This window comes from Xiphophorus maculatus, chromosome 9 (genome assembly GCF_002775205.1).
Source record: "Xiphophorus maculatus strain JP 163 A chromosome 9, X_maculatus-5.0-male, whole genome shotgun sequence".
Lineage (NCBI taxonomy): Eukaryota > Metazoa > Chordata > Actinopteri > Cyprinodontiformes > Poeciliidae > Xiphophorus > Xiphophorus maculatus.
The window spans coordinates 529,931-554,342 of record NC_036451.1 but is presented as its reverse complement, the minus strand read 5'-3'; the positions used below and the strand labels follow the sequence as shown (position 1 = coordinate 554,342).

Below are 24,412 nucleotides of genomic sequence, written 5' to 3'. Positions count from 1 at the left end.
AATGTTTCTTCACTTGACACTTCTCCACAGTCAAATGTCCTGCCAACACTGAGTCATGATGAACTCATTAAATCACAGAGAGATGACCCGATTATCTGAGAAGTTGTAAAGCTGAAGGAAGAGAATGAAATTCCAACAGAAGAGCAAAGGAAAACTGCTGGCATAAATAGGAAGGAAGCTACTACATAAGTGGAAAGAGCTGCATCTGGAAAATGGGTTGCTCTACAGGCGAGTTGGGGAAAGACAGCAGTTAGTCCTGCCCATAAAGTACAAGTTTCTTGTTCTGAAACATCTCCATGATGATATGGGTCACGTTGGCACTGAGAGGGTCCTCAATCTGGCAAGGCAAAGGTTCTACTGGCCCTATATGAAAAGAGAGATTGAGGAATATGGCCCCATAAGTATCTATGTATTAAGCAAAAAAAGCCTGTCAGTCACACTCATGCACCAATGGGAAGCATTACAACCAGTTCCCCTCTGGAATTTGTGTGTATCGACTACCTTCACCTTGAAGCCAGCTGAGGAGGTTATCAGTACATCCTGGTGGTAGTCGATTATTTCACACAGTATGCAAAAGCATACGCAACAAGAAACAAGTCTGGGCAGACTGCAGCAGAGCGCATATTCAATGACTTTGTCCCACGATTTGGGTTCCTTTCTAAAGTACACCATGATCAGCAACGTGAGTTTGAAAAGGAGCTGTTTCGCACTCTGCGCCAGCTGTCAGACATTGGCAACTCCCGAACATCACCATACCACCCTCAAGGTAACCCTGCTGAGCGGTTTCACCGTACATTGCTCCAAATGTTAAGGACTCTGTCACAAAAGGAGATGGAGCATTGGAAGGACCATCTCCCGCAAATTGTAGATGTGTACAATTGTACGAGACATGAGTCCACTGGTTTCTCACCTTATTATTTGATATTCGGCCACCACCCACGGCTGCCAATTGATCTCTTATTTGGGCTGTTTATAGAAACTGATCCAGTAACACCCAGGGGATATGTACAAAAATGGTCAAAACGGATGTCCCAGGCTTACCTCATCGCTCAAGAAAACAGCAAGCAGTCAAGTGCTAGAGGGAAGTCATATTACGATCAGAAGATGAAAGGGGCAGTACTCCAACTTAGAGACCGTGTACTGGTGAGGAACCTTGGAGAGCGGGGGGGACCTGGAAAAGTTAGGTCATATTGGGAGAAGATTATTTATGTTGTTAAAGAACAAGTATCTGAGAATCCTGTGTACATGGTTAATCCTGAGGGTGGAGATGAAAACAAAACAAGAACCCTCTATCGAAACCTGTGACTTCCTTTAAGTGACCTACCTGTAGAAACACTTCAGGATGCCTCAAAATCAGTGGTCATCAGGAAATCGCACAAAAAAGTTCAGAAGCTAGTGATCTGAGGAGACTGGATGTGGAGTGTGATGACACTGACAACTCAGAATATGACCAGAGCTGTGGTTACTAGCTGAGAATGCCTCTTCACCAGTCTAATCAGAGAGGATTAGGGAAGGAACAGTGGCATGTCATGACTGACCAGCCATTCAATCCAGTTTGTGATCCTGACAGGAGAGAAATGGAACACGAACATCTGCCAAACAGCTGACCGCAGCCAAACAGCTGTGGTTTCATTGCTAACGCCACAGAATTTATTATTATTTTTTTCACTCAAGTTCGGCTAAAACCTGCTTATTTGTAGCTGTTCGGGCTGTACTTGGTCTGGACATGGTGAGGAGGAAAAAAACAACTGGGAAAAAAAACTTATTTAAGAATTGGGTGAGATTCATCCAGCTGGGAAAGCAAGATTTCACCACTAACAGTGGTACTCTAACACAGCAATCTACAGTGCGCACTTCTGCGAGGAAGCTTACAGTGAAAGCAGCCCGAATGAATAGTAGATGGGATCCAGAAGAAATGACAAAATCAGGCTGAAATCCACTGCAGTAACACTAGAACACAGCAGAGGCAGCGAGGGGAAGAACGACGCTGATGGGGAGCAGAGACAAAGCCAGAGTCAAAGCTTTGACCTGGAAGAGCATCGCTGGAATAAGAGTTGATAAATTTTCCAGAGGTATGAATATTTTTCTGCCTATTTGTATGCATGCTTATTTATGTTTCATATCCTAGTAGATATACTCACTAAAAAGATCTGTAAATGTAAAGATTTCCAAAATTAAATTCTCCCAGAAGTTGGCATTTCCATGTCTGTGTTCATGTTGTTTTACATTCCAATATCAGCTCTTCTACAATTTAAATAATTTTTGTTTACTATGCTGTCAATAGTTCTAGCTTCTGGCTCACCTGTGAGCCTTCAATCTTAAACATGTAGCCAATTTAATGCTTGAGATTGGTCACCTCCTCCAGGTCTTATTCCATGTTTTTAGCTGCACAGTGCGAAAAGTTCTCCTCCATCTACGTCATTAGCAGTTGTAGCTAGGGGTGCTATTTTTAGGTGGAGCAGAAGGCAGCCTAGGTAGAGGCAGTACTAGCAACTTTTATTTTGAAATATGGGCCTTTTTTCACTGAAAATGTGAATTTCAGAAATGCTATGATATAAAGGCTTCAACATGTGTTTAAAGTGAAAGATGCACTTTTAGGATTTTAAATGACAGTTAAGTGTTTTGTTTCTGAATTTTCACATTTTGGAGAGAAGTTTTTTTGTGTGTTTAATCTAGAAATGTGTGCAGCACTTGCTGTTTGATAATACCAGAGAACAAATTCACTCAATTTATTGTTTTATTGTAATATTCATTCATATAACAATAACTAACAAAGTGACCAGTTGGCTATTAATTCCTAATAATCAGGTGGTTCCCCTTGGATAAATTTTGATCAAAAGTGTACAATCTACGTACTTTGCCCTAATTTCGACAACTACTATATTATATTCTAATTCTTTAATTTTTTTCTGCTCTTAATTAGAAAGAACCTTTTATGTTCAAAAAGATTTCTGCATGATCTAAAAATATATCAAATGTTTTTCTCAGACTTTAAAACTCTGAAAGATATTATCTTGACAAAATTTTGTATTAGAATGGATCAAAACTAAAGGACAGAATCTGAATATCAATCTGACTGGGGTGCTGGGGCCAGAAGAGAGGTCAAGATTCCTCCATTGTGATGTAAAACACTCACTGACATGTCAGAACTTTGGCACCAACACAAGCAGGTCACTTTCTGTCAGTACCACAAAATGTGGTACTGACAGAAACATGCAGACCATTGAAGGCCATAGATACTCGTATTCATTTTACTAGTGATATTTTACTTTAGATGCAAGTTTGAGTTTACATAGTAGTTTGTTTGTCTTGTGTCTGTGTTTAGGGAGAGAGAGTTTTTTTCAAGGATGTTCACTGGCTTGTATTCGGCCTACAGATTGTATCTAATCCCAGCTGTCATGCTGAGCAAAGGAGGCTGTCTGTCCTGAGCTTCAGCCTCAGCGGAGCCGTGACACAAACAATACAAAATATCATTATCGTATAACATTCTCAAATAATGCATAACAGTCATCAAATTTACTAAGACAAAAGAAAATACTTAAAAAGCAAAACAGTAAGAGATTTAAGTCTACTGGAATATTAGCCTTTAGTCAAACAGAACCGAGTTTCATCAGACCTTCTCAATAAATGAGTCTGTCTGCTCCACTTCTCCAACACCACTACAGGGCAGGAGGGTCACTCTGGATGGGGAACAACAGATGAACAGGGTGAAAAAGAGAAGTGTGAAATTGATTGCTGCTTTATTCATCCTGCAATTCTAAATACTCTCACAGGCAAATCCTCTTGTTTAGGCCTCAATAGTGGCACTGTGTGAGGGTGTGTGAGTTGCACATGTTATTATGCCCACATTAGAGTGAAAGAGAAAAAAACTAGGGCAGGATAAGGTTTCACTGAGCTCTGCTATCAACTTTTGTTTCATTTGTTTTTCTGTTTCTTGTTTTTTTCCTAACCATGTCCATTTTATTTCAACATTTTACCACAACAGTAAAGGCCAGAAATGAGCCATTCAGGGTGGCAGCACATTGGAGTAACTCTGTACTTCCATTCAATTTTTTCTTTTTCAAGAAAAAAATTCTTGAAAAAGAATTTCCTGCCGTTTTGGAGGAAAATGGCTTATTTGACAATCACTTCTTCCTGTTTAGAATACTGTCAAGTTAGAATGATTTTTGGCAATATTTTTCATACTTTTATATTATGATGCGTAATCATCACATGCAACAGCTGTGAGGATTTGGGTTTTTGTCTGTGTTGATTTGAGTTCTCTGTGTATTTAGAGTTTTCTGTGTTTCTGAGTCTCTGTGTTGTCCTGTCTGCTCCTTGTTTGTTCCTAGGTGTGTCTCGTTCTGTGATTACCCTCTGTGTATTTAACCTCACCTGTGTCCTTTGTTCCTCGTCGGGTCCTAGTCAGTTGTATGTGTTTTTCAGTCCGTCGTCTGCTGTCCTTCGTATAACCCAGTGTTTCTCAATTCCAGTCCTCAGGCCCCCCTTCTTCTTCTTCTTTTTGTTTTATGGCGGTTGGCAAACAACTTTCAGGTGCATTACCGCCACCTTCTGGACTGGAGTATGAACCAGATGTCTAATCCCTATAATCTCCCTATTAGACCTGTTTTTCTAAGAAACCTAAACACAGAATTAAAAACCACATCTCCAGATCTCAGGCCCCCCTGCCCTGCATGTTTCAGGTGTTCCCCTTTTGCCACACACCTGGATTGAATCTGTGGGTGATTAACAGGCTTCTGCAGTACTTGATGACTGCAGAAGAGGTCATGCAATCATTTGGATAAGCTGTTCTGAAACAGAGACACATCTAAAACCTTCAGAGCAGGAGGCCTGAGGACTGGAATTGAGAAGCACTGGTATAACCTGTTGCTACCAGTGCTGAGCCTTTGTATTCTGCTCTGCTGTGCTGCCAGGATTTTGGACTGTTTTTGGATTGAGCTTCATTTTCATCATTAAATCATTGCTTCATTCATTCTACCTGGGTTGTTCAGTGTATTCCTCACCACTACTCACCACACTTCATGACAACAGCGTAGTTTGCAACAGGGAGCGATAAACATTGGAGAAGCTGAAATTATACCACAGCTGATGCCAGAAATTCCAGAGGAGCTGAAAAGGAGGCATCATGAATGCAGAGCAGGAGCAAAGAGGAAAGATAGGAGGAGGAAATTCAAACCATCTCTACCGTCTATCGTAATGGGCAACATGAGATCATTAGCTAACAAGATGGATGAACTTCAAGCCCTGACAAGGACTCAGCAAGAGTATAATAATTTTTTTACTCAGACATAGCTTCAGGATTGTATCCCCAACTCTAACATCTCTCTGCCAGGTTTCCTGACTACACCGCGTTCCAAGTTATTATGCAAGAGATATTTTCAAATGATGGTCAGTATAATTTTCAAGTCATGAACTATTACAGTATAAATCAAATCTCAATCAAAAACATCTTAACAGACCGAGTTCCATGTTAACATAGGACCCCTTCTTTGATATCACAGCATAATTCTTGCATCCATTGAACTTGTGAGTTTGTGGAAAGTTTCTGCTTGAATTTCTTTGCAGGATGTCAGAATACCTTCCCAGAGCTGCTGTTTTGATATAAACTGCATTCCACCCTCAGATCTTCTGCTTGAGGAAACTCCAAAGGTTCTCAATAGGGTTGAGGTCAGAGGTCAGAGGAGGATGGTGACCACACCATGAGTTTCTCCCCTTTTATGCCCATAGCAGCCAATGACACAGTGGTATTCCTTGCAGCATGAGATGGTGCATTATCATGCATGAAGATGATTTTGCTACTGAAGGTACGGCTCTTCTTTTTGAACCATAAAAGAAAGTGATCAGTCAGAAAGTCCATATACTTTGCTAAGGTCATTTTCACAACTTCAGGGACTCTGAAGGGGTCGACCAGCTCTTTCCCCATGATTCCCAATCTGCTACTGCATCCATCTGGACCATCCAGGGTTGCACAGCAGTCATTAGTGAACAAGTCTGTTTGAAAATGTATCTTCATGTACGGCTGGGCCCACTGCCACCGCTTCTGCTTGTGAGCTCTGGTTAGTGGTGGCCCAATAGTAGGTTCATGCACTGCAAGCCTCTGGAGGATCCTCCACCTTGAGGTTCCAGAGGCACCAGCAGCTTTAAATAACTTTTTGCTACTTTGTAAGGGCATTTTAACAGCTGCTCTCTTAATCTGATGAATTTGTCTAACAGAAACCTTCCTCATTATGCCTTTAACTGTACAAACCTATCTTTGTTCTGATCAGCCACAAATCTCTTCACAGTACGATAACGCTTCAGTTTTCGTTAAAAATCTAATGTTTTCATATCTTGTCATACGGCACTACACTATCTGATGATTTTCGTCAGCAGAGATCCTCTCTTTCCCATATTGCTTGAAACCTGTGGCCTGCTTAATAATGTGGAACATCCTTCTACTTCCTTTAATTGAGCTCACCAGACAAACTTATCAACCCAGCTATCTGAAATTAATTATAGTGATTCAAAGAGCCCTGACACACAATACCATCTATAAATTTAAAAGCACGACAAAAAAATTAATCTTTATGAGACTTAAATCCAATTTGCATAATTTGGAACACTGTGTATATGAGCAGACAGAGTTTGAAAAAGCAGCAGGAAAAGGAAGGGAGGTGGATTAGCAGTGCTTTGAATAACAGATGGTGTATTTCAGGACATTCTAAATCAAATTCAAAAATACATTATTAATCCCAAAGGATAATTAAATGTTTTTGTAGCTCATTAATTCAGATTCTTCAAAGAGTTATTGAAGATAGTGATGGCTGTTGTTAATTTAGCACTTCATGTTACTGTGAAGCGTCGTGTCTGCAGGTCAGACATTGAACTCTTGAGATCAAGTTTCCATTCATATGATTCACCAGTGTTATTTTAGCAGTTATTTACAATCCACCCTCAGCTGTTGCCAATAATGCATGTGATGTCATTAGTTCAGTTGATGCTAGAATACAGACACAACACCTCAATTCTTGTGTGGCATTATCTGGTGATTTTAATCAAACCTCGCTCTCTTCAACACTGTCGTGTTTCACCAGTTTGTCAGCTGCTCCACTTGAGAAAACAAAACTTTGGATTTGTTTTACCCTAATGTCAAAGATGCATATGTCTCCAAACCAAGACCTCCTCTGGGGAAATCGGATCATAATCTTGTTTTTTCTCCACTATAAATACAAATCCCTTGTGAAGAAAGCTGCCTGTCAGGAAGATGACTGTCAGGAAGTGGTCACAGGAAGGAGAGGAAAACCTCCTGGGTTGTTTTGAAGCAAATGATTAAATTACTCTCTGCCAGCCACATGGAGATTCAAGGATTCAAAGATTTTCATTGTCATACAATTTCACAATTGCTTGTTTGTCTTATGAAATTGGAACTCAGATCCCAGATCAAGAAGTCAGTCACTGCCCTCCCTAAGCATTGCTATGTCCTGACATAGCAACCCCAATAATGGAGTACTATATACTGTATGTGTGTAAATTAATTAATTGAGTTTTTTTTTAAGTAAGATGTAGCTGAATTAGATGCAGCTTGAGTTCATCAGTCTGACGGCTGAAGGGAAGAAACTATTTCTCAGCCTGGTGGTCTTGCTCCAGATGCTCCTCAGCCTCCTGCCTGAGGGCAGCGGCTGGAACAGTCTGTGTGCAGGATGGGTGGAGTCCTTCATGATGAAGAGCGCCTCCTCCTGCATTGTAGAGGTCCATGGTGGAGGGAAGGCTGCTCCCCACAGTCCTCTGTGCAGCCTTACCCTCCCTCTGCAGAGCCGTCCTCTCAGCAGCAGTGCAGCTGCCGTGCCACCCGGTGATGCAGCTGTAGAGTATCCTGTGACCAGGTGAGGTCACTGAATACACACACACCCAGGTACCTGCAGCTTGAGACCACAGCTACTCCTCCAATGTACAGGGGATGAAGAGAATCCTTGTCCCTTCTGAAATCCACCACCATCTCCTTAGTCTTTTTCATGTTGATGCAGAGGTTATTTTCTCTGCACCAGGTGTTCCACCTCCTCTCTGTATTTGGACTCATCACTGTTCATGATGTGTCCCAGTACTGCTGTGCTTTGCAAGACCGCTAGGGTGCCTTTCAGAGCAGTCATATGTCAGCAGAGTGAAGAGGAGGGGGTTCAGCAGACCACCCTGCTGCGAGCCAGGACTGAGGGTGATGGAGAAGAAGAGGATAGGATTGTGGATCCAGTCTGAGGTCTGTTGGTCAGGAAGTCCAGAATCCAGTTCAGGGTTTCCCCCAGAAAACTTGCTAAGTCCGGTGGTGGTTCCACTAGCAGTCCACTGGGATTTTTTTTATTAAAAGATGTTAATTTGACAGGAATTGTAAAAATATTAGTGAGTAATTATGTTACTGGAAGACATTGCTGTCAATTAATTCTTAAGAGTCTTAAAAACAATAAATCCAAAATAATGCTATTAAAATAAACATCAATTATTTGCACTTCTTTTAAATCCAAATTAAGTCATCAGTCAGTGAATCTAAAATCATGAAGTGCTGTGGATCACATTTAGAATGAAGCAGCTGCTTAAGGCCCTGCAGGCCTTCAGGTGACTCATAAATGCTAATATTTTATCACAGACCAATGTAAATTTAACATTTTTTTTTATTGAAAATATCAGTGCTGGTAAATTTGATTTTATGGTTTCATCATACAAGTAAATATAATTGCTTAACATTTAAATGTAAGATTTTAAGGAGTTGGCTAGTTTACTTTGGAGAAGTTCAAAGAATAATCTTCATAGTCAGATTATTGTTGCAGATACAATCTGATGCTGTGAGTTTAATCTATGAGTCTGAGCTCTGTTCACATACAGGTGCTGGTCAAAAAATTAGAAAATCATGAAAAAGTTTATTTAAATCAGTAATTCCATCCAAAAAGTAAAAATATTATATTCATATAGACTGATATATTTCAAATGTTTGTATTGGACAACTAATTAAAACTCCAAATTCAGTATCTCATAAAATTAAAATATTGTGAAAAGGTTCAATATTGAAGACCCTTTGTCCCATACACTTATCAGCTAAATATCTCAAAACACCTGCAAAGGCCTTTAAATGGTCCATCCAGTTCTGTAAGCTAAACCATAATGGGGACAACTACTGACCTGATAGTGGTCCAAAAGATGACCTCTGACACCTTGAACAAGAGGGCAAGACACAGATGTTATTGCTAAAGGGGCTGGCTGTACAGAGCTCTGAGTCCAAGCACATTCATAGAGAAGTGAAGGGAAGGAAAAGATGTGGTAGGAAAAAAATTGACAATCGGGATAAAGCACCCTGGTGGGGATTTTGAAATAAAACCTATTTAAAAATGTGGGGGAGATTCGCAGAGTGGACTGCAGCTGGACTCAGTGCTTTAAGAACCACCACACACAGATATACAGTATGCAAGTCATGGGTTTCAGCTGTCGCATTCCTTGCGTCAAACCACTCCTGAGCAAGAGACAATGTCAGTAGCATCTCAAATGGGCTGAAGAGCAAAAGGACTGGGCTGCTGCTGAGTGATCTAAAGTGATGTTCTCTGATGAAGGTAAATTTTACATTTCCTTTGGAAATCAAGGACTCAGAGTCTGGAGAAAGAGAGAACAGGCACAGAATTGCTTGAGGTCAAGTGTAAAGTTTCCACAGTCAGTGATGGTTTAGGTGACATGTCATCTTCTGGTGTTGGTCCACCATGTTTTCTGAGGTCCAAGGTAAACACAGTCATCTACTAGGGAGCTTTAGAGCACTCCTTGCTTCCTGCTGCTCAACAACTTTATGGAGATGCAGATTTAATTTTCAAACATTACTTAGCACCCACACACAGTGCCAGAGTTACCAGCACCCAGTTTAAGGATCATGCCATCCCTGTTCTAATCCACAGCAAACTCTCCTGACGATACACCAGACTCCTGACGAAGATGCGATACACCAGACTCAACAATTCAGAAGAGCTGAAGGTCACTATCAGAGCAACCTAGACTCTCATAACACCTGAGCAGTGCCACAGACTGATTAGCTCCATGTCACGCCGCATTGCTGCAGTAATCCAGACAAAAGGAGCCCAAATAAGTATTAAGTGCTATACTGTACATGCTCATACTTTTCATGTTCATATTTTTCAATTGGCCTACATTTCTAAAAATCCTTTTTTGTATTGGTCTTAAGTAATATTCTCATTTTCTGAGATACTGAATTTGAGCTTTCATTAGTTGTCAGTTATAATCATCAATATTAAAAGAAAAAAATATTTGAAATATATCAGTCTGTGTGTAACAAATGAACATAATATACAAGTTTCACTTTTTGAATTGAATTACTGATTTAAATAAACTTTTTCATAATATAATTTTTTTTGACCAGCACCTGTACATCTCAGTAAACTACAATTATCACTGACTGCTTTTAAGGTAGGCCAATTAAACTACCCTCTTCTCCCAGAATTTACTAAATCTATTTTGAAATGCTGTTAGAGGTGTTGATGTTCTTAGCAGGGAGAGGGGCCCCTAAATCAAGTTCTGCTCAAGGGGTCATACAACCTTGGACCGGCCCTGCATGATGAGCTAAATCTGCTGCACTGCACATCTCTGCTGGATACAGACGGAAAAATGGGAGATTTAATTTATGTAGCTTCAGTATCACTTCCATTTTATGTCTATTGGGTTTTCAATAACCGCTATAGATTTAAAAAAAAAAAAAGATTTTCAAACATTATTAGGTCAGAGCAACTCTTCGCTGTGAAGGCCTCTTGTAATCGCAAACATTTCTTCTTATTTTTCTGCAAAAAGAAGCAGCTTTTTGGAGGCTTTAACATATTCAAAACTCACCAACTTACATGTCTAATCAGAAGAAGTTGTAAACATAGAAACATTATAAAGTTGTATATAATTGACAAGTCAAAATTGCTAACGGGCTGCACAGTGGCGCAGTTGGTAGCACTGTTGCCTTGCACCAAGAAGGTCTTGGGTTCGATTCCCGGCAGGGGTCTTTCTGCATGGAGTTTGCATGTTCTCCCTGTGCATGCGTGGGTTCTCTCCGGGTACTCCGGTTTCCTCCCACAGTCCAAAAACATGACTGTTAGGTTAATTGGTGACACCCAGATAGACACCCTCAACCCTCCCGACCCCATTAGGGACAAAGGGTTAACAGAAAATTCACAGAAATGGACAAAATTGCTAACATTCGAGGTTGTGTCTTGGGGACAGCCTTCATGTTCACCTTGGTGAAGAAGAGATTGTGAAGACCATCAAGGTTTGGAGAGAAGAATTGCAACCCTGGTGAGGCCAAACTCTGAATTTCAGAATTTGGATTTACTCTCAAATCTGCTGCTTCACGCTGGGTTTTTTTTTCTTTTTGTTGGATCAAAGGACCTTCACAGTTTTTGTCAAGAACATGTTCAAGATTTTTTTAATTAGGTTTTTGTGGCTACATCTGCCCATTGGGGAAAAAAAAAAAATATTTTTTGTATAGATATATTTATTCAGAATGTACAACCATCCCAAATCTACATACAGTGCACAATAGTACATAATTCTTTTTGATTCACAAAACAAACTGATAGGGAATTGATACTTTTTAACATTTATTTACTGATGTATCTGCCGGTTTTCTACTTATGCAAGAAGTGATTTTCAGTTAAAGATGTTTCCAGATAATATGCAGATGCTTTTGCAGGTGTCTACGAAAATAGGTAACATCCTGTGTAAACCGAAGCTGTCTTAACGAGTTACCATACAGTTGATGCATTTTCCTTTACTTGCCTGTGCTGTTGAATTATCACTATGACGACACGCCTATGCTTAGAAGTTAATAAATATTGAAGGGCTGCAGGCCCCTGTTGGAGCTGGCTGGTTGGAGTTAGCTCGTCTGACGCAGCTAAGTCTGACAAGCCTCTCCCCTTTTGCAAAAGACAAGTTTTTGTGTCCTTGAGATTCTTTAAAAGTTTATTTGAAGAATAAACCTAACACAACCTACAAAAATAAAACCCACCAACTCTCTCCAGAGCAAAATTACAGTAAAATTACATTTAGCATTACACATGATATATCTCGAAAGGTCAGAAATAAGAGAAAAAATAATACAGTAACAATATTAAAATAATTGAAACAAGACCATAAAGATCAATACAAATCAGTCTCTTAGATCTAATCTGGTGAGAATGTCCAGGAAAGGAGTCCATATCTGGTCAAACTCTGCCAATGTCCCATGTATTGAATGGAAAAAAAATTCAGTAGTGCGGTATGACAACAGTTCATTAATCCAATGTTTCTGGTTTGGAGGCTCCATAGATTTCCAGTTTTTAAGTATACACTTTTTTCCTGCAGATGATGCTAACAGAACAAAGTATTTCCTGCAAGAATTTAATTTCAAAAACATAAAATCTCCAAGTATCCAAACCCTGGGACCAGAATCTAAAGAAACCCCACAAACTGCTGATGTTATCTGAATGATATTATTCCAGTAGGTTTGCAAGTGTACACAACTCTAAAGCATATGAAGAAGATCCCCAACAGACAGTCTTACATCTCTGGTATTTGTCAGTGATACCGGCATTAAGTTTACTCAAAATATAAGGGAGAAAATATGTGCATATTAAATTGAATTTACCTGTTTTGTTGATATTAATATTGTTTGAGATGAATTTCGTAATCTGCTCCAGCTGTTGTCATCATATTTGCATCTTAAGTCCGATTCCCATTTTGATTTTTTTGAGTACTTTTCATTAGCTGCTGAATAGTCAAGAATAATTTTGTAAACACAAGAAAGAAGTCCTTTTGTAGTTGTATGTTTGGAATCTAACAAACATGTTTCAAGCAGGGTTTCCTCTGGTCTATTTGAAAATATCTCTAATGTTTCCAATCCAGTGTCTGATCTGCAAATATTTTAAATGATTGTGATTATGCAAGTCATAAAATTCCGATAATTGACTGAAGCTGGCAAAGACATTATTGGTATAAAGATCGCAGACTGATCTAATGCCTTTTCTGGTCCAAGTTTGTAATCTGCCATCTGCTACAGGCAGGGGAATGTTGGGGTTATCTTCAAGTGGTGTATTAACCAACAATCGTATGTTTAGGTTTAAAAGAGCATGTACAAAAGCCATGCATTGTAGGTAGCTAAAATTGATGTAATTGTAGAGAGTTGCTTTTTTGAACCCAAGAAAGGAAAAATTGCTAATGACACGGACTTTAATTCTTGTTGTTCTATCGCAGGGGTCTCAAACTCCAGTCTTTGAGAGCCGCAGTCCTACAGTTTTTTGGCTTAATTACCTCCTGCTTGTGTAGATCAGTTCTCCCAGCCTTGCTAATGACCTAATTATTCTTTTCAGGTGTGGTGCAGCAGAGGCACATCTAAAAGTTGCAGGACTGCGGCCCTCGAGGACTGGAGTTTGAGACTCCTGTTCTATCGAGACCCACCTCACATCGTTGCCATTTGAATAAATCCACATCCAGAGAATATGAATCTGACAAGCTAAATAATATATTCTGAAATTTGGAAGGTTTAATCTGCCCTAGCATAGGGAGCCTGTAGAGTAAGAAGCGTAACTCTTGGAACCTTCACCATAAAAATAGACATATTGCTTTATCCAAATCTTTAAAAAATGTCATTGGAACTTTTAAGGGGACACATTGAAATAAGTAAATAAATTTAGGTAATATAGACATTTTAATTGAGTTAACTTTGCCAACCAAAGATAGTGGGAGATCTATCCATCGTTCCAGCTCTGCTTTAGTTTCATTAATTAATGACGTGTAATTCTTTTGGTAAATTTGGTCATACAAGGAACAAATTTTGATGCCACGGTATGTAAAACCATCATTGCACCATTTGAAAGAGCCCAGCAGTAATTGTGTCTCCTGCTCTGTCATATTAAGTGGAAACGCTTCACTCTTGGAATAATTGATTTTGTAGTCCGAAACTGCACTCTATGACCCAAGATGGAAAAGATTTAGATGGCTGAGATCCAAATACTAACAGATCGTCTGCGTACACCACAAGTTTATGTTCGTCTGTTCCCACTTTCATACCTGTAATAGATAAGTCAGAACGGATAGCAGCCACTAATGGCTCTATCACAATGGAAGATAGGCTAGGAGAACTTGGGCAGCCCTGTCTGCAGCCTCGAGAGAGGTTGAATGCCTCCCATCCTGGACCCCTACCGCCAGAACAGGACCACAGAGGATGCAGTCTCCACAGCACTGAACTAAGTTCGCTCACAATTAGACAATAAAAACGCTTTCGCTAGGATACTGTTCACAGATTTCAGTTCAGCATTCAACACAGTTATCCCCTCAAAACTCTTCACAAAACTCGTAGACTTAGGAATCAGACGCCTCATGTGCAACTGGTTACTGGACGTCCTGACTAGTCGACCCCAACATGTCCGGCTGGATAACCACTGCTCATCTACCATCAACATAAACATCACGGTACCACAAGGCTGTGTGATGAGTCCTTTCCTTTATTCCCTACTCACCCATGACTGCAAACCTGTCCAAGGTTCCAATACCATCATTACATTTGCAGATGACACCACAATGATTGGTCTCATCAAAAACAATGATGAGACAACTTGGTCAACTACAGGGAGGAGGTGGATGGTCTGGCTGAGTGGTGCTTAACCAACAACCTGAAAAAACCATGGAGCTCATTGTAGACTTTAGGAGGACCGCTGACCCACATTCACCCATTTACATCAAGGGAACAGTGGTGGAGAGTGTGAACAGCTTCAAGTTCATGGGTGTCCACATCTTCAAGGATCTCACCTGGACGACCAGCTGCTCCAAGCTGGTCAAGAAGGCTCACCAGCACCTCTTCTTTCTGAGGACTCTGAGGAAGAACCGACTATCCTCAGACATCCTGGTGAACTTTTACCACTGCACCATTGAGAACATCCTGACCAACCGCATCCCAGTTTATTACTGGAGCTGCTCTGCCTCGGACCGGAAGGTGCTGCAGAGGTGGTGACAGTCACCCAGCGCATCATCAGAGCACCACTTCCTGCCATAGAGAACATCTACAGGAAGCGGTGTCTAAAACGGGCTGGGAAAATCATGAAAGACTCCAGTCACCCAGCACACAGACTCTTCACTTTTCTGCCCTCTGGGAGGCGCTATAGGAGCCTACGGACTAGGGCCATCAGGTACTGGAACAGTTTCTTTCCCACAGCTGTCACACTCTTGACCTCCTGACACCTAAATAACAACGATGGCTGTATTCTCATATACACACGTGTTGACATGGACTGATATACCACTTATTTACCTGCACTTTTAGCTGTTAGTCACCTCTGTATATACTATATAGATAATCTACTCCTGTTCATGGTCTGTACACTCATAGCCTGTATATACGTATGCTTACAGTTTTAGCATATTTTTTTAAAAAAGAAAAAACTTCAATGTACATTTGTAATACATTTTTATTTTCTTGATAAGAAAATAAAAATGTTATTTTTATTTTATTATTTTTACTTCTGGATCGATGCAAACTGCATTTTGTTGCTTTGTACTTGTGATATATGCAATGACAATAAAGTTGAATTCTATTCTATTCTAGTCTATCTTGTTTACTATGCTGTAGAGCCAGAGATCAGAATGTTGTGGATGGGTCGGGGGAATATTGAAGAATTATGCCGGGAGATCTGGTAGAAGCTACAGGTGTTATCTGGCCCTACATACTGTCCATGCAGGGCTGGATTCAGGTTGTATCACTTTGTTTCCATGGTCAGGATCAGGTCGTTATGCAGTATGTATAGTTCTCCTTGACTCTAATTGTCTATTCTTGTCCAATCAGTTAAAAATAAATAAAAATAAATAAAATGATAGACTTGAACTGGCTGGTGCTTCCATCTTGTGTTTAATGTATTACGAGTGGAATATCCATTTACAGGACAATGTGACCCCAGTACCTAACATCCACCAGTAACTGCACACAGCAACAGCTGACAGGACATAAAGATTAGATACTGAGGGCAAAGGATAGAGCTGACAGGATGCCGAGGAAGACGGTAACTCACTGAGGAGGGAAACATTTTCAAGGAAAAGGAACTTTAACTGTTCATAAAGCTCAATCTAATGTGAAGTGAACAGAGTTCAGCTTCAGCTTGTAACTTATGAAAACATCAAAAATCATTCATCCTAGGCATTGCTTTGCTTCTTGAGAATTGTAGCTGGCATATACTCCTTCAGTGATGGAAGTTAATTTATTTACATCAGGTGGATCAGATTTTGCATGGCTTCCAGTGGAGTCAGTACTGGCTCAGTGGCAGGACTGTTGGTAGATGTGATCTTCATGCCTCAGAGGTATTAAAGGAGCCGATAATGTAAAAGAATTCAAAAGCTCTGAATAAGAGATTAAGACTTACGTGCAAAGCACAGAGAATGCATATAACGTTGAAAAAGTCAGATCACATAACAGATCACACTGTTATGTGATCTGATTGTTAACCTGATCAGCAGTATGCACAAGTGTCCCAGACAAAACTCTGCAGCCCCATAACTGTGAATTTGCCCATAGGTTTCTTTATTACAAACATGAAAACGTGCATATAAAGAACAGTAACATCTAATAGATGGGGCTGTTTGAGAGTGTGCGTGTGTGTGAGACAGAGAGACGTGCTGTGTAAAAAACAGTTTGCCAATATCTCTATTGTGTCTTTGTGCAATGGCAATAAAATAAGTATAAGTCTAGGTTTGGCCCAAATGATTCAAGAAGTTGATGCTGGCTCTATGAATGATGTTACAACATTCAGGGCTGCATGGCTTTAAAATGCCAATATGATAGTATAAGAAGCAGAACCCAGAGCACTGAAGAACAGCAGCCTGGTGTTTCTGTTCGAGTCTGTGAGGAAAACCAGGAAGAATGAGATGAGCAGAGTCTCACAGAGAAACAAGGGAGAAGGGCTCGTCTGAGTTACAGATATTGTATTGTTTCCTATTTAGCAGAGTTCCTAACACACAGCCTTACCTCTCTACCTCATCTTTGCTGCTCTGCTTTTCACAAAGCTCTTGGTCCAGGGAGGAGGAAGTGCTTCCTTCTCGGCTGACCCCACTGTTACGTCCTGGGCTGTTGTCCGCAGATCCTCTCCCTTCTCCTCCAGCAGTAGAGCGGGGATTAATGGCATCTGTATGCTGCTTCAGGGTCTGAAGCTTGGCTAATGGGATGATGTCACATCCTTGAGGCCTGTGCCACACTGTTCGCTGGGTGGAGGCATTGTAGTAGTAGAAGCGAGAAGTGTTGGGGTCATATAGTTCCCACCATTGATTTTCACCAGTACGCTTGATGCAAACTCCCTGTGGGGGGTCCCACACACACTCGCCTGTCAGTAGATTGGCATACATGCGCTCCCTGGTGCGGGGTTCAATGATCTCCACCCACTCCAACCTGCAGAAGGAGAATTCATGAAGAATTCTTAGCAGACAAAACAAAAGTGTCATCTCCATCTAAAACAGATTTTTGTTGAGGAAACAAGACTTTATCTAATTTTGCTGCCATTTGAACCTTAAATAAATTTGATTTCAGAGCTTTATCAAAAACTTGCTTCCAAATGTGAAAACTCTGACATTTTGTACAGAACCCTTTCAACCCTCAAGTTTTTCATTTGGGAATGATCAGAAGCAAAACAAAACACTAACCACCAGGCAAAACAGTGATGTTTCATATCACATTCAATTTGAGAGCCATGGCTACAACATGGCTCTCAAATTGACATGGCTCCCCTGAACACAACATACATGAATTAATTATTAATAATATCAATGTTCATAAATCTTCTCCATGTCGACCCACTAACTGCGAAGTCATGAAACTTTGCAGTAAACAGACAAAATACTCATCAAATTAAAGCTTGGACTTCATGGATTCCAACTGCATGTCATTACGCTTTACACCAAAGTTTTAGGAGGACATAACCCAACATAAATCTCTACCACAAACTTGACTTACAAATTTTTTCTTACTTTTGCATTTTGTTCTCAAGAAAATATATTTGTATCTGGTAGACAACAGTATTTTCTAAAATAAGTAATAGTCCATAAATAAGCATTTAATCTTCCATTCTCAGTCATCAGCAATGCCATTTGTGCTGACTGTGATTGGCTGATAGTGCAACAGTTGGTGAGTATGGCCTCATTCTATTAGCCCTAATAATTAAGAAGTAGAAGTAAGTGCAGGTGACACAATGCATGATCTGAAACAGGAATATCATGCCTTGTGGGTCCCATTGTGGTTGGTAAAAAACTGGAGATGGCCTAGGTCAACATAGCAGATACTTTTGGTCACTAGTTTTGTTTGTTGCTGCTCTGAAAAAAAATCTAAATTTCTTTATTTTAGATTTATTGAACACCAGTAAGGCTGCACAGTGGCGTAGTTGGTAGAGCTGTTGCCTTACAGCAAGAAGGTCTTGGGTTCGATTCCCGGCCCCTTAGTCTTTCTGCATGGAGTTTGCATCTTCTCCCTGTGCATGGTGGGTTCTCTCCGGGTACCCCGGCTTCCTCCCACAGTCCAAAAACATGACTGTCAAGTTAATTGGTCTCTCTAAATTCTCCCTAGGTGTGAGTGTGTGTGTGCATGGTTGTGTCCTGTCTGTCTCTGTTTTGCCCTGTGACAGACTGGCGACCTGTCCAAGCTGTACCCCATCTCTCACCCGAAACATTCGCTGGAGATAGTCACCAGCACCCCTCTGACCCCACTAGGGACAAGGGTGTAAGAAAATGGATGAACACCAGTAATGATTTACAAATGAAATATGCTGTAAATGAGAAGATACAAATCACAATTTGGACCAAATTTGTCCAAATTGTTCTTCCTGAAGACCTCACCTGTTTATTGAAGCCTCAGTTTTTACTTTATTCATTTTTTTTTCCTCCATCACTTTATGAAGTAAAATCTTCAGAGATCATGATAGCATACTGTATATATCATACTATAATTTGATAGAGGCTTGGAGCTTCATTAGAATCATCCTCAAAGAAATAATCAACCTAAAAGTGTTTCTTATAAGGCAAACCTGAATATTTCTATTTGTGCTATATACCATCTTCACTAACAAATCTACTGATATTCAGCCATTTTAACAAATCTCACAAGTGTTCCCTTTACCAAGACACCGTAAGGGTGATTTCACACTTGCTGGTCCGGTAGACTCAGTTCAACTGATGACCAAAATTGCAACATTACACTTTCAGCTGCTGCGGTTTGCTTTCACACTACACTGTCAAAAAAACCTGTTCACCTCCTCACCTTTGGGGGAGCAGCACCAAGAACTACTGAAGAAACAAAATCATCTTAAGAAGGCACTTAGTGCAACTTCCTTCTTTACAAAATGCAAAAAAAATGGAGTAACGTGAGATTTTAATTGGAGGATTTCTCTTTTTTTGTTGTGCGTTTGTTTCAAGTCCACCTCGCTGCAGCAAACAGAAAGGGTCAGGATGGACCACTGTCAGTCTCATACCTTATTTAGAAATGGGACCAATGCACACACCGGAAGTGAAGGAGGCGCTATTTCCTACAGTATCTGCGGTCCCCCATTTTAATTTTCTTTTGAAATCTGTGATATATCTTCACTTTTAGGAAGGATTTTCACTCTCAGCATGTATTTGAACTTCTCTCTTTTATTTACTTAAGTGTAGCTCACAGTTTTTAACAAATTCTGTAGCTTTCTGTGAACTTCTAAATCTGCTCCTTAGTTGCATCTTTTCGGGCCTGATACTGCCTCTAGTGGCGTGGGGGTGGTAACACAACTAATATAATTATATTATTAAATCAGAATACCACAAAGTCTTTATTATTTATTATTAATTCTGGCATTACTGGAACCGTAAAATATAAACTCCCTCACAAAAGAACATACCTTTTCATTTGCTTAAGGATGTAGAACTAAGTAAATGAGATTAAAAAAAAAACTGAAAGTGACTCCACTTGATGGCCAACCTGTTGAAACTGTGGCAAATTTTAAATTCACTGTGTCGTTCCTGGACAGTCAGCTCAACTTTGCTGAAAACACTGTGTCTTTAAGAACTGTTCTCAGAGACTCTATCTTTTAAGAAGACCTAGTGATCTTGGGGTTACCCAACTAGAGCTTGTGTACAACCTCTAGTTAGGTAGAGGTTGTTGAGTTAAAATGTTAAAACTTAACAGTTTTAACTCAACTCAAGTTAAAATAACATTTTAACTCAAGTTTTAACTTTTCATCTCCTCAGCTGGTTTGGTCACATGAGATATAGACTAACAGACAATCTTTTAAGAAAACTTTCGATGGCAGGTATAACAGCAGGTAAATAGTAGTGAAACCAAAAACAACTCTGTCTCAACTGTTTGCTTGAAGAACATGAAAGATGGCAAGAAATATTTTAGTAGAGAGCATCCATCCTCTTTATTCATCAGTTTTAACCTCTGAGCTCATGAAGGTGTTATTCTGTTCCTCTGGTAACTAAGAAAATCTATTAGAAGTCATTTATTGGCAGTGCAATTATTATTCTTAACCAGTCTAAATGATAACATTTACTGTACTTATAGATTGCTAAGTGTTTTGCTCTATTCACAAATTGTTGATGATGTGATTCTATGAATGTGATTTATTTTATCGTTTTAGAGTCGAAGGAAAATTACCACGTTGATAGACTAAATAGTTTCATCTTGTGTTTTCCTATATATAAGACTCAACCAACAAAAAGTCTCAGAATAATATGCATGGCACTGTAAAAACAAAAATGTGAATTTTTGCTTGTATCTGTTTAACAACCCTGGTTGTAACGACATGGGTTGTTATTCTTCTGTACCTAATTCATTTGTTTGTTATTGACTTTTGATCAATTAAATTTCTTATGTATACATTGTAAACAATATTTTTATTGTTTTTCATCTCCTTATTCCTTTTGTTACGCCACTAGAGGCAGTATCAGGCCCGGAAAGATGCAACTATGGAGCAGATTTAGAAGTACACAGAAAGCTACAGAATTTGTTAAAAAATGTGAGCTACGCTTAAGTAAATAGAAGAGAGAAGTTCAAATACATGCTGAGAGTGAAAATCCTTCCTAAAGGTGAAGATATATCACAGATTTCAAAAGAAAATAAAAACGCGAATAATGTAGGAAATAGCGCCCCTTCACTTCCGGAGTGTGCAATGGTCCCATTTCCAAATAAGGTATGAGACTGACAGTGGTCCGTCCCGACCCCTTTCTGTTTGCTGCAGCGTGGTCCTTCTCGTTTGTTTTGGTTGTATTTACCCAGAATGCCTTGCGCTGTAGTCCACTTCCTGTTTTTTGAGCGGAAGGCCATTTGCATCCACATGTTCATTCAAACAGTGCAAGGGTTCACGTAAATTGAATCAAGAACCTAGGTCTGTGGACGGACCAGAGTTCACTTTTTTGGTCTGCATCAGCGTTTGATTTCGTATTCACGCCTTCCCAAACAAACCAGACTTTCTAGACAAAAACTAGAGTTCAATTAAAGCGGACTAAACAGGACTGGTGCAAATGCATGTAAATACATTTAAGAGTACTTAAATAGACATTTTGGTTGCAAAAATGTACTTTTTTTCACAGGCATGCAGTTTTTTGTATTCAATCTGTTCCTTTTGTGGTCTGTTGAACCATGAAACAGGCTTACATTAAATAAATGTAGAGTTCAGCCTGTTTACATTCTTCTCTGCATACGAGCTGCACACAGCTGGTTTAAAAAGCAGACAATGATTTTCACATCCTCCTTTACAACACGACTCAGTGTTTGTTATAATCTCAGAGTCGCTTACAAGCAGATTGGATGGTTGGATAGTGAAGATAACTGGTATTGATACATCAATATACACAACAGTTTTTACTGCAGAGTAATTTGTGAACATCATTCCTAGTGACCCCTGTGCTAACCCTCAGTTAGCACGAGGGTTGTCTACACACCACAACCCTCTGGAAGCTGCAGGGAAATTAGGACGTTCCTGTCCCATCTGATTTACTTTTGGTTGCTCCCACTTGTTTGCATTAGACACATATTTCCCCTTTAGGATGCAAGCAGCCCATGGTGCTTTGAAACCCTCTTTTCAACCCTCATTCGCACTCAGGAATGCATACACATTTATACACCAATACACAGATGGGTAGGCAGTTCGGGGTTAAATGCCTTGCCCGGGGGCACATTGACATGCGGCAGGAGGAAGCCGGAATAAAACCTACAACCCTCCAATTACAAGATGACTACTCTACCCAATGAACCACATTCACCCCACAAATCAGACAGATTCCTGTCTCCAAAGACAAGCATCTTCATTCTTATTGCGAACATGCCAGATTAGCAGAGATCTAAATACAAGAACTGATTCCTATTGGACAACGAATGATTACCGCTGTGGCTCAGACGCTTAATTCACTGAGTGAGATGTCATGATCCACTCTGACTTTAGCCGATCACCGTGGTGTCGTCTGCGAACTTGATGATGGCGTTAGAGCCATGGACAGGTCTGCAGTCGTAGGTGAAGAGGGAGTATAGGAAGGGACTCATCACACAGCCTTGTGGCACTCCGGTGTTTATGATGATGGTGGATGGGAAGTGGTTGTCCAGCCGGACATGTTGAGGTCGACTGGTCAGGAAGTCGAGCAACCAGTTACACATGAGTGAACTGATGCCGAGGTCTGTGAGTTTGGTAATGAGTAGTGATGGGATGACAGTGTTGATTGCTGAACTAAAATCTAAGAACAGCAGTCTGGCGTAAGTGTTCTTACTGTCCAGGTGAGAAAGGACAGAGTGCAGCGCTATAGAGACTGCATCCTCTGTGCTCCTGTTCTGCCTGTATGCAAATTGGTAGGGGTCTAGTGTGGGGGGGAGACAGGATCTGAGGTGTGCTAGAACCAGCCGTTCCAAGCACTTGGTAATGATGGGGGTAAGGGCTACAGGGCGGTAGTCATTGAGTCTGGTTGGGTTGGGATTCTTTGGGATTGGGACGATGGAGGTAGACTTGAAGCAGGTCGGTACTACAGCGCGGGCCAGGGACAGGTTGAAGATGTCCGTCAGCACTCCTCCCAGCTCCCCAGAGCACGTTCTGAGGACACGTCCAGGTATGCCATCAGGACCCTCGCGGGTCCTGATGGCCTTGTGGGATCTAATCCTTGTGGGATTTAATCCTGCTCAGAGCCGCTCCTATGTCAGTGGGGAGGAAAGTCAGTGGGTGTTGGCCTGGGGTGGTAGCTGCTTTGGTTGCAGTTGTGGTATTCCCTCTCTCAAAACGAGCATAGAAGTTGTTAAGTTCGTTGAGGAAGGAGACATCAGTAGAAGCGGGGGTGGTATTGGGGTTCTTGTAGTCTGTGAGAATCTAAAGGCCTTGCAACATACGTCGGGGGTTGGAGTTAGAAAAATGATCCTCCACCTTCCTTTTGTAGTGGTGTTTGGCCTTCTTGATTCCCTTCTTCAGCTCAGCCCTGGCTGCACTGTAAGTGCATGAAGTGGAAATGGGGTGCTGCCAGAAAAAGGGTAAGCAGTTCCCTATCAAAGGTGCTATAATTTTTTTCGGCATCCTGGAGTTTCCTGCTAAAAAAAGTGAGGGGTTGCCATCCATCCATCCATCCATCTTCTTTCGCTTATCCGGGGTCGGGTTGCAGGGGTAGCAGCTTCAGAAGGGAGGCCCAGACTTCCCTCTACCTGGCCACTTCTTCCAGCTCTTCCGGGGGAATCCCAAGGCGTTCCCAGGCCAGCCGAGAGACATAGTCCCTCCAGCATGTCCTGGGTCTTTCCCGGGGCCTCCTCCTGGTGGGCCGTGCCTGGAACACCTCACCAGGGAGGCGTCCAGGGGGCATCCTGACCAGATGCCCGAGCCACCTCAACTGGCTCCTCTCGATGTGAAGGAGCAGCGCCTCTACTCTGAGTCTCAGTCTGAGACTGAGCTTCTCACCCTATCTCTAAGGGAGAGCCCAGACACCCTGAGGAGAAAACCCATTTCGGCCGCTTGTATCCGTGACCTTGTTCTTTCGGTCATGACCCAAAGCTCATGATCATGGATGAGGGTGGGAACGTAGATTGACCGGTAAATCGAGAGCTTCGCTTTTTGGCTCAGCTCTCTCTTCACCACGACGGTAGAGTGCCCGCTTGATGGCAGACGCTGCGCCAATCCGCCTGTAGATCTCCCGCTCTCTTCTTCCCTCATTCGTGAACAAGATCCCGAGATACTTGAACTCCTCCACTTGGGGCAGAACATCCCCCCTGACCCGGAGAAGGCACTGTACCCTTTTCCGGCTCAAGACCATGGCGTCAGATTTGGAGGCACTGATCACCATCCCAGCCGCTTCACACTTGGCTGCGAACCGCTCCAGCGAACTGCCCCGACTACATAATCAGAGGCATCAGTTGTTAGAGCCACAGGAGCCACTGGAGATGGATGGGCCAAAAGCGCAGCATTAGCCAAGGCCT

The 24,412-nt window shown here is 41.1% G+C and overlaps 1 protein-coding gene across 4 annotated transcripts in view; it reads right to left on the bottom strand.

The window, feature by feature from the left end:
• LOC102226457 (rho GTPase-activating protein 39-like) overlaps positions 1-24,412 on the bottom strand; it is a 92,941-nt gene that overhangs the window by 50,028 nt on the left and 18,501 nt on the right. Inside the window, exons 1-2 of one of the 4 annotated variants that reach the window (XM_023339620.1) lie at positions 16,988-17,070; positions 3,617-3,680 (exon numbers count right to left, since the gene is read on the bottom strand). The exons of 1 other annotated variant lie outside the window; for it this stretch is intronic. Coding sequence is in view for 1 of the 3 variants with exons in the window: in XM_023339618.1 (XP_023195386.1) it covers positions 16,988-17,404 (417 nt within the window). In the remaining 2 variants the exon portion in view is untranslated. Of the gene's footprint in view, positions 1-3,616; positions 3,681-4,374; positions 4,473-16,987; positions 17,405-24,412 lie in introns of those variants that run through there. 2 more of the 4 variants (XM_023339618.1, XM_023339621.1) reach the window with 2 other exon arrangements.